The 10,581-nt window shown below is 42.2% G+C and overlaps 1 protein-coding gene across 1 annotated transcript in view; it reads right to left on the reverse strand.

Moving 5' to 3' along the window:
- Positions 1 to 5,586, reverse strand: part of LOC144753759 (chymotrypsinogen B-like) — a 50,244-nt gene extending 44,658 nt beyond the window's left edge. The window contains exons 1-3 of the mRNA XM_078641342.1: positions 5,464 to 5,586; positions 3,769 to 3,872; positions 565 to 644 (exon numbers count right to left, since the gene is read on the reverse strand). Coding sequence (XP_078497468.1) covers positions 565 to 644; positions 3,769 to 3,872; positions 5,464 to 5,515 — 236 coding nt within the window. The 5' untranslated portion in view covers positions 5,516 to 5,586. The remainder of the gene's footprint in view (positions 1 to 564; positions 645 to 3,768; positions 3,873 to 5,463) is intronic.
- Between the last annotated feature and the right edge of the window lie 4,995 nt (positions 5,587 to 10,581).

Here is a 10,581-nt window from a genome sequence, read left to right on the forward strand (position 1 = left end):
CTTGTGCTGCCCTGCAGCTTACGGCAGCCGATGAGTCCCATTGCAGGCCAGGCGCCATCAGTACAGTGGCTGAAATTGTTCTGCGTGATCTCCTCAGGGATATTTGGCCTTTCATGTCATCATACAAATTACACCAGGGCACTGTGACCAAGAAGACCTTCACACACTTTACTCAACTGAAAGGCCTGTCGAGCACCTCTGATCCCTTCTAATTCATCATAGGCATCTACACCTCATGGAAAATAACACCATTGGAGAACAAGACAGGTAAAACTGGAGGACTCAGTACCATGCCGGGAGAAGTCAGACACCAGACCCATGGGCCCTTCAATGGCACACCCTGACAAATTAGCTCAAATTATTTAAGCTGTCCAGAATCCAGAGCATCCCTTGAGTCCAAAGTGAAAGCTATTGTGGCTGATATCAATCTGCTAAGAAATGACCACCGAAAGCTGGTGTATAGCATATCTATGGACTACAAAGAAAGGGCAGACACAAAAAATGTGCAACTTCAAGACATTGTCTGTTTTGGTTTTATGTTTATTACTGCCGTTGGCTACTTACGTCACTGAGCATGTAATAGAGGTGATGACCCACTTCGCACTGATGAGAGTCCCACCACAGATATGCCATCCATCCATCTCCTGCAAATACAAACAGAATACAGGAGGCTAAAACACCATATCTAAAGGCAACCATAGTGTACTGGACAATACCTGCTGCATCGCTCCCTGCACGATCTCTTGTTTACAATACAGGTTTGGTGAAGCAACGTTCCTTCATTAAGGCAGGGATTGTAATATATATATATATATATATATATATATATATATCGGAAGAGGTTTTCTTCATGGTGCATCTATCAATGCGCACTGACTGGAAGTAGAAACTATGGCTGCAGCATTTCATGTATAATTATGCATTTATCACATTTGCCACATAACTTGTCAAGTAATTCTCATAATGTGCAGATTTCACATAAAATGTAGTTTCCTCACAAATGGATTAACATAATAGTGCCACACAATATGCCATATAATTTGAATTTTTTGCCACCAAATCTAAATAAGCCTACAGTACATGTTGGTCCTCTATGCACTGTAGCACTGACAATGAAGATATCGAAACTATTTCACTGGCCCCCTGTGAAATATAGGTTTTATAATTATTGACAGACCCAAACACGTTGCACAGCTTTAGCTATGTCCATTGTTTAATCAACATTTTCTTAATAATAGGTTATCAAAACCTGAACCTTATCATTTCAATCAGTGTCCATTGTTAGCTATATCTTTCAACAACCTCTCCTCCTATAGACGAAATGAGTTTTTAAACAGGCTCTTTTATCTTTTTACAATATTCTACATATAAAATTATTTTCTCTCCTTTTTCTACATACAACCTAACAGTGTAGTCTAATAATTCTCCTATTGTTTGGGACAAAACACGCTCTAAAAGCTTAATGCCGTTCACAGATATGCAATATATAACAAATACATATAGGGTAATATTTAATATGGTTCTTTATTGATAGCTCATTGGTCTGATGACATTATCAAGCCACTGAGCCGTCAGACTCATGGTTTAATTAGAGCCATTCCGGAATGGACACTGTGAGGCATCCAGCAGTGTTTTCACAAGTCACTTTCCTACTGTGGTAATATAGCCTTACTGACTTATATAATGTGTTGTCTGAGCCTGCTAGAGGGCACGGAGCAAGATGGCCACACGATAAGATCATTCTGCAGCCGGAACATTTAAAACCTTTTGCAAACAACATATGACCAACAAAATGTGACACCATCGATAGGTAAAGTAATCGGAATCTGCCCAGATCATCCTGAGTACAAGACCAGAGGCGGCAGAGCCTGTAAATCCACCAGAAGAAGGGCCTGCCCGTACAGAACTAAGAAGCAAGACCTGCTCAATTGGCGCTTGATGTGGGCCTGGAAAAAAGTCTATGGTAGGCAATGCGAGGCCGTCAGTGGGGACAGCCGTAGGAGGTAGGTGAGGCTGCAGTACCATTATGTCTGGAAGAGGCCCGCATATGCAGCAGCCATGCTGGAACCGGTATGTGTGACTGGAGCCCGTAAGCCAGAGATAGGGCTAGTGTGGCTGGGGCCATGGGTAGTGACTGGAGGGTATGCACAATGGGGCCACAAGTTAAGACTAGAGGAACAGTTAATGCAACACAACAGCACTGCTCATAGGAAGCACATTAGAGTTAGATAAGAAGCAGCAGCGGCACTTAGTGCAAGGTGGGTTGAATGACTAGTAGAGGCCCACTGGTGTTTCAAAGAAGACAGTGTGTGACAAAAAGCGCACCAGTGTGAGCTTCCTCCGGGGGCAGCCTTTGCTGCATTCAGAAGGAATTGTTGGGAATGCCAATTGAGATTTACTAGATTCCATAACTTTCCACTACAAACGTTGCAAAGGTTGCCTGGGAGTGAGTTGGCATGGTGTTACCACCATGGGGAAACTGATGTGAGGCAAGCCAAAACCGCAGTTTGATATGAGAACACACACGAGGGAGAGGCAGTGAACAATCCAAATAACACCACAGATACAGCAAACAGAACAATAGCCAATCAATACATCAAATTCTATCTATTCTTTCCGTACACATGCATAATCCAAGTAAACCTGCTCCACTTTGTTATTTATAACGTTTATATAGCTTGTGTGAAGTGTTCTCCCTCTTTGGGCCCAAACATGTCTATCTCAAGGTCTGTCACTATCCCCAGGGTGTGGGGATTCCTATGGGATTGATCAGTAATATCCCATAATGCAAGGAGATCCTAGGTAATCCAAGGCCTGGAGGTGGGCCACCTGCCAGGAGAGTGCACATTGTTGGCAGTGTAACATTCCAGGTGTACTAGTTAGCCCTACAGAGCTGCTGTGGAGAATTGGGCATCAGCAGGCCGTGCACCAAGGGCAGTCTTAAAGCATTCAGAAACCCTGAAGATTGTGACAAACAGTAGCAATGTGAATTCTGCTCTAATATAAATAATTATGTGTCTCTCTCTTTTAATGCCTAGGTCAAACATGAATTGAGGGCTTGTCAAGATCAAAATATTTTCTGTCTATACTATTAGCAATCTGTATATTTGAAAGACCAGACAATACCAAACTGTGGAGTTGCAAACCGCCAATTTTATTTGCCGCTTGCAAAATGGTGGCAATGATATAAACCAGTGTAATACTCTATTGATTGTAGTGGTGAACGATGAACCTTGAATTAGTGTACCCTTAAATTTGTGGGCTCCTAATACTGCCACAAGCCTCATAAAGGTTGAGGATAATCAATAAGGGCGTTGGCCTCAACTAACTGTTCATTTTGGTAAGAGGACAGACTGTATCAGTGCAGAACTCAAAGACGATCTTAAATCTACATTGAGAGTACTAAGTCCTTTTTAGCCTTGATAGCCTGCAGTGTACTCAGACCTTTTTCAAAAGCCTTACGTTTTAATGACTGGTTGGAAGACAGACAGTAGGGAAATTATCCAATCACCCCTATATATTGTGTTGAGGCTTGGACGTTAATGTCACCCTCCTGAATAATGATAGTTTTACAATTCAGCTTTTCTATTGAATACATAAAAGACACTGTCCACTTCAGCTTAATTTTCTTCTAAAGGCTTCAGATAGGAATCCTGCATGAACATCATCTGCCAACAGTCATGTGAGAAGTCATATTTCTGATGTTTATCTGCACATTGCACCAGTGGGACCAGAACATGTGTTTACCAGTAAGCTGAGAAATTGTACCTGTATGGAGACCTGCCACGGCCATGACCCAGGGACAGCTTCTTCACCATTTGTTAGTCTTGCAAAGTCGCTGAGGACTGGATAGATGTCTTGTTCGCCACAGCCTAGAATACAATAAAGTATCCTGTTAGTTCACTGACATGAAGCAACTGAAAAAGCAGTCTTAAGCATCTATTTGAAGCACACATATTGAACTTCCCATGAAATGTTCTATTTCTTGTATGGGAGCCAAATGAAGCTGTGGGGGTAGAGAGAAGCATCCTGTTGTGGCGAAAAGGAGGAAGAGAAAGATTGGTCACTCAATAAACGTAAGCCGAGAAAGTTACTCTCAAGTAGTACATCCATCAGAAACATGTTAAAGCTTTTAACTCTGAAAAGTTTGAAGGGAGGTTTTGGAGGAGGGTTAATCTGTTTCAATTGAGCTATCTTCTAGTTCTTTAGATACAGCATGACAAGGAAAATAACCAATATTCAGGGCTGAAAGAGAGATAGAAACGGTTTAAAGTTCTCAAAACTGGGTTAAGAATAATGAATTGATAAGGAATAATTGTTAAAAGAGAGACTGCAAATTACAATTCCCTTTTGATGCTTCCAGAGCTAGTAAACAGAAAGACAAACTAATCAAGTAGACAAAAACCTATATTCTCAGTATCATAAGTAAGTAAGAGGAGGTTGTTCCCAGAGGTGTAATCCAGACTGCTGTAGCCCCTGTGGTGCAGGTGGGACCCCAAACCTTCAAGGGGACCCCATTTCATGGATAGACAATAAATATCTGTGAGATATGGGTGACTTTACACACCCTCATTACATTCCGCAAGGGAGGGGGACATCAATTTATGTTATTCTACCAGTTCCCTCCACAAGTCCCTAGACATTCTTAAATTACTTTACTATTTCTATCTTCACATATTTCTCTAGTAGATGCTCTTCTAGGTATTCACTGTCCTATAAGTTGATTGTTGTCTTCTGCTATCAGACCTGGTCCTACCGGAACATGTTCTGTATTTCTGCGAATTTTCATCATCTCTCTACTGAAGAATGCTTTGTATGTGCAATGACTTTATATAAGGTGTGAATGTCATAAATGTTAAAATGAGTGATTCTCAGTGGTTTTTCTTCAAGGAACACAAAAATCTTATTCCACTTACCTCGCTACAATTTCCATATCCTGTGAGTGTGTGCATTTATTATTTAATTTAAACTGATGCATTGATATCACATGAACCACTGTGGTCACCAATCCGTGCACACAACACGAGGCATGAGCTGGTAATCCCATGCCAAGAGGAGTTCTGTAGTTATTGCCAATATGAAAAGACAGATTGAAATGCCTTCCTTGGGGTGCACTCTGGCTGCAGGTGGATGGCAGATGCTATACATTATAATCGAAATCTGCCTAAGACAAAACTTTACATATTTTAAGTTGAGATCATGGACAAGAATCGCTGAAATGCCATAGATGGAAGGGGCAGCATTCATGCTTTATCTTCTGATGAGTGAGAAAGATTATGTAGTATGTCCTCATAGAAAGGCGAGGGGTCCCCTTCACCATGGAATCTGAAGGAAGTGTCTCTAATCCATCCACAAACTAACTAATCATTTTGTCTGGCTCCTGTCTGATCACAAGCAGTTGTGAAAGCTCGCCATAGTCGTCCTAGAAGTTAACAATGTTGAAGTATTGCTGCCCTAACTTACCAATGGCAGTGCTGACCAGGGCCAGGGTGCAAAGTAGAGTAAGGACAGCCATGGTTCTGTGAGCTTTACCCAGAAGCTGGTCTGTGCCTATATAAGTCCGGAAATCCTAATGCAAACACTGCAATCAAAAGATTTGCTATACTGTTGACCATGATTATACACAAGGTTTATACCAATGGAAAGTTAAACAAACTATATGAAAAATTAGGATGGCATTTGGCATTAGGAATCATGTATAGGAGCAGGTGGATTTCTCATGAACAATTGCCAAGAATGTTATCATCAGAATGTTGGTTTAGCATTGGCACTGCACCAACATTTTATATAGCCTTACATGGAATTCATGATTTTTAATGTGAATGTGTATGAAAGAGGTACGTCAAGGCTGTACATTCGGAGAACGCTGTGAAGCATAACACCTGTTTAGGCACCCCCTGGATACATTCAAACCCCTCAGAGGTGTTGAGCAAGAAAGGGTTCAATTACTTCAAGGCTTCATCAAGCAACGACAGATCCCCTCAGCTTCTTTCATGCTGGACAGAACTCAAGGCAGCAAGAAAGAGCCATCAATTGAAGGCTTGTGTCTTACAGTCACTAGAGGATGTGCTGATATCAGCTGACATTTCACATTTACCCCTCTGATAATGAAGGGTTATCTCTAGAAATACCACGCAATGTCCTTGGTTCCCAGGTCCTGCTTGTATGGGATTGGCGGTGACATCATTACTGCAGAGAGGGACCCTGTTAGACCATGGCCCCCTGCCCAGTATTAAAGACCAAGTCCCACACTTCCATCGATAAGCAGCAAGGTGATGTCACACAGTGACTCACCACTAAAGGCTGCCAATACTTTCATTAAGTTCCTGGTTACAAGGAGAGCTACTATTGCTAAGGGGGTTCATTCTTGCAGATGCTTGTGCAATGCCATTGTCACACATCTCACGTTTCCAAACCAAAGCCAAGAATCACAGGCTCTGCTCAATTTCTAGGCTGACTCTATTTTTATTTTATTTTTATTTTACAGAGTTTCATATAGCGCAAACTCGGGTATCAGAGCGCTTTACATAGCAGCAGTTGCGTTACATGAGGACACATTCATTTTTGTTAGGCACAAGGAGATTAAGTGATTTGCCCAGAATCACAGGATGTTCAACATCATTGCAGAGACTCGAACCCGGATCCCCAGATTCAAGGTCAACCGCCCTAGCCGTTGGGCCAACTACTAGGTACCTATGGGTGACCGGCCCCAGCCTTCTCATCAGAGTAGAAATTGCCTCATTCTACAGTCAACAATAGGTGTAGGAGCTATATCGATATCAGGGATCGCTGTACTGGATGGAATGTGAAAAAGAGATGCTTGCTTACGTAGAAAGTAGATAGTTTCCAGGTTTCTAAAGTGACAAGCTTATTTCTCATATTTTTTGCACTGATGCACCAGTAACGTGGTAAACAACTTCTAGAGTTTGGCATCAGAGGGAAGCATGCTGAATGGCTTTCTGGAATTACTAGCCAGTTTGGAGGCATTAGCAAGTGTACCCACTCCTGTACAGGTTAGAGCTGATCAGACTCACACACAGAGGAGTGCCACCTAGGCAGGAGCTATAGTGCACACCCGAGCCGGCCCAGAGGGACACCCGGAGTACCGACGGTCAGAGCGGTGCTTTATTTACCTGCGCCGTAGCCAGGTGAGGTGGAGCTTTTCTCTCCTGCCAATTAGCAAGGAGAATGGAAACACATGAGATACCCAGGTGATATCCTTTTTAATTCTTTATTCACCTTTTATTGAGCAGTAGCGATTTTTGGTCTTGAAGAATGCAGCGGACACCGACTTGGGTCCACTTAACTGCAGAAACATGTTGACCTTGCACTTTATATAGTAGCTATTTGTTTAAACTACTAGACTATCACACTGGTTTTAATATCTTAGAAGCGGAGAGGTACTAATTAAACATATTTTCCTCTTTTTTCTCCAATTTTTGCTTTATTCACTGTTTTCCTTACTTTCACATTTTCACGCACTCACTGCTGTTCAGTAACCTCCACTTGCCCATATACTTTCAGCTCACTGGGATACCCATTTCTACATTCAAAAATTATTGTTTGAATGGGGTCTAGCTGCTACCCTTCCTGGTGAGAAGGATCCCAGATGATGATAAGGGCGGTGTCGGTCGTCAACTGATGGGTATTTTTCACAAAAGGAGAGTATCCAGCTGATCTAGTGTCACGTTCTTCTGAGTCAGATACATATCTAGTTGATAGAGTGTGTTCGTTTGACCCACAGCTACTCTGTGTTTGCTAAAAGTATTGTACCTGGGGGTTGTAGCTGTGCCAGGTCGGTAAACATCCCCTTGGACCCTCCTTTTCACTGTTTCGTTCAGGAGCTATAGTGCACCAGTGTAGGGAACCATGGCTGAATCAAAGGTAACATGATAGAGGTGAGCTTCAGTTGTCACGAGAGATAATGTCTAAAGATAAACTCAGAAACATTTAGGGGTATATTTACAAGCCGCTATCACCACCAGAACGTCACTTTTTTGACGTTGTGGTGGTAATACGGGCTTTGCCTTATTTACAAGGCAGCGTTAAGCCACTCAAAGTGGCTTAATACTGCCTTGTAAACAAGGCACCCTTTCACGTTATACTTAGCATGAAAGGGGTGGGCAATAGGTGTTGCGTGGGCATTCCACCGCAACACCCATTGGTCCTAACGCTGCCCCATATTTACAAGAGTGGAGAAAATATGGGGCAGCGCCAGAATTAGGACCAGGGAAAACCTGGTCTTAACAGGGCGCAATGAGGAGAAATGCTTTACTTCTCCTAATTTTTGCTGTTTTTATTTGTGCTGCGTTGTCCTGCACACATAAAAACAGCAAAAGGCCATGCATGATGGCCATGCATGATTGTTCATGTACAGGAAGGTCTATGTGTTCTGCACAAAGAAGCCCGCATAGAAGTTACAAATCGCCATTTAAAATTGTTTACGTGCAGGAAGGCACACCTTCCTGCACATAAACAATAATTCCCACAGCACAGGCACCCTTGCACGATGGTGCAAGGGTGCCCGCTTTGGCGCTAGGCAGCTAAAATTAGCGCCAACGCAGGGAAAACACAGGGCTGCACCGTATTGTTGTAAATAAGCGACATTTCAGAAGTGTCGGAGCAAGGCGTTAGGCCAAGAAGGCTAACGCAGGGCTCCACCACTTCTTTGTAAATATGCCCCTTAATGTCCTGATGTTGTTGTTGTGAATGATGCAAGAAGCAATACCATTGATGTTTTACGCTATATAATTAGTGAATAAAAAGGAGCAACATAGATAGGCATGTTACACCACAATGAATTGCATCTAGATGTTCCCAAAGTATTCAATTAAAGAAAAAGATTTATACAGTGAGAAAGTAGTGAAATGGTTAATGTTAGAAAGTATGCACAGAAATTATCATCTTTTGCCTCTAGGTTTATAGGATATGATCCCACATTTCAGTAGAGACAATAAAAGAAATTACCAAAAACAGGCATAGAGTATGACCAGTCCCATGTTACATTTTCTCTTTGGGACACTGTGAAGTTCAGCTCAACAGAAAGACATACATTTCCAGTGTCTTGCTCTGAAACTGAGGTTTCAGTGGAAGACGAAAACAGCATGTTGGTTTAAAGAGCAAGAGGTAGCTAGGCTGTGGCCTTCTTCCAGATGCGACCTTGGATTGATCCAAAGTCAGACAGTGCGTGGCCCACCTAGATTCAAACACAAAACAAGCACTAGAATGTTTGCAATTTTGTTGGTTGAAAAACCCCTGCAGTAGATAAGCGTTGGCTATCACCTCTGCAGCCACATTCCTTCTGATCAGGTTGATGGTGCAGTGCACCACTAAGGAGGATGTACCAAACTGTTGGACAGTGCACCATGTTCTATGGCAGTTTTCTTTTTTTAGTTGTGGTTTTATGAAGCTTATTTGAATAAATTAGCCTCGTTTCATCAGCCTATTTAGAGGAATCTTGCTCAATATCTTGCGGTAGTGGCAGGGGCAGTCCGTCAAGTATTTTTTGAGGGAGGTGGGAGACATGATTCCCATTTACGACAGTGATACTTTATGTCTTCGAAGGACATTATTAAGACAGGCTTTTAAAATGCTCTTGCATTCAAATTTCAGTCTGCTATTGCATGAGCCTGGGGTAGCCAGGCTGGTTTAAATCGTTGCGAAATCTGGACCTAGGCTATGAAGTGGCCTGGCCGTTGATCCACCTTCGCACGACACAAAACATTTCTCCCTCGGGAAGCTCTACAGATCCGCCTTTCCTGCTAACCTGTCAACACTAGTTAAATCTGTAATAGTCCTCAGATTTTAAAAAATGCAAACATATTCTTTATAAGAATAAGGTAAATACAAAGCTACACGTTCTACAGTACAGAGTACTGTTGGCTAAAGAGACAGTACTGGAGACAGTGCTACAAAAGACACGCAGGGTATGGAAATGCAAAGGCCTTTATTTTCAGTCCTAACTACTTTGCTCGCCAACACACGTTGGGTAAAGCTGAAAAAAGCATTTGTTTTGCTTACCGACTTGGAAAATGTTACAGCAATTGAAAGCAAGTAACTTTACACATACATTGTTTCTAAGTTAAAAGCAAGAGACACGAAGTGCTACATTGTTTACAGAATCCCTCAACAGGCTGTATGTAGCACAAAAATATGGGAGATTCAAATTCAGGTTTGAGGCGTGAGAAGTATAGAATTGTGGCCCTGATGTCTGTAGATCCACTGTGAGGGTTTCACTGAGCTTCGGCGGCAAGGGCTCCTGTAACGTCTCGAGCACAACACGTGCTACATGTAATTCTTTAAGTAAATTGGTGCTTTATGCACACTTCTGATTCATATGCATGCATTTAAAGTAGAAGCAGAAGTCCAAACAGGGGATTAGCTTGGTCAATAAGATTGGGTGGGTGTGAGGTTCAGATTTTCCAACAATCAGGCTGTCATATAATGTTAAAATACATCACACAACTACTGGCGGCTAGCATCTACGATGGGGAGTCAGAGGCGCACACAGGAACAAGCATTAAAAATGCAATAGGTCTCGCCTTTCATTAAGTTAAAGCCATTTGCTTTGCTATACAATAC

Source organism: Lissotriton helveticus, chromosome 5_1, assembly GCF_964261635.1.
Source record: "Lissotriton helveticus chromosome 5_1, aLisHel1.1, whole genome shotgun sequence".
NCBI classification, from domain to species: domain Eukaryota; kingdom Metazoa; phylum Chordata; class Amphibia; order Caudata; family Salamandridae; genus Lissotriton; species Lissotriton helveticus.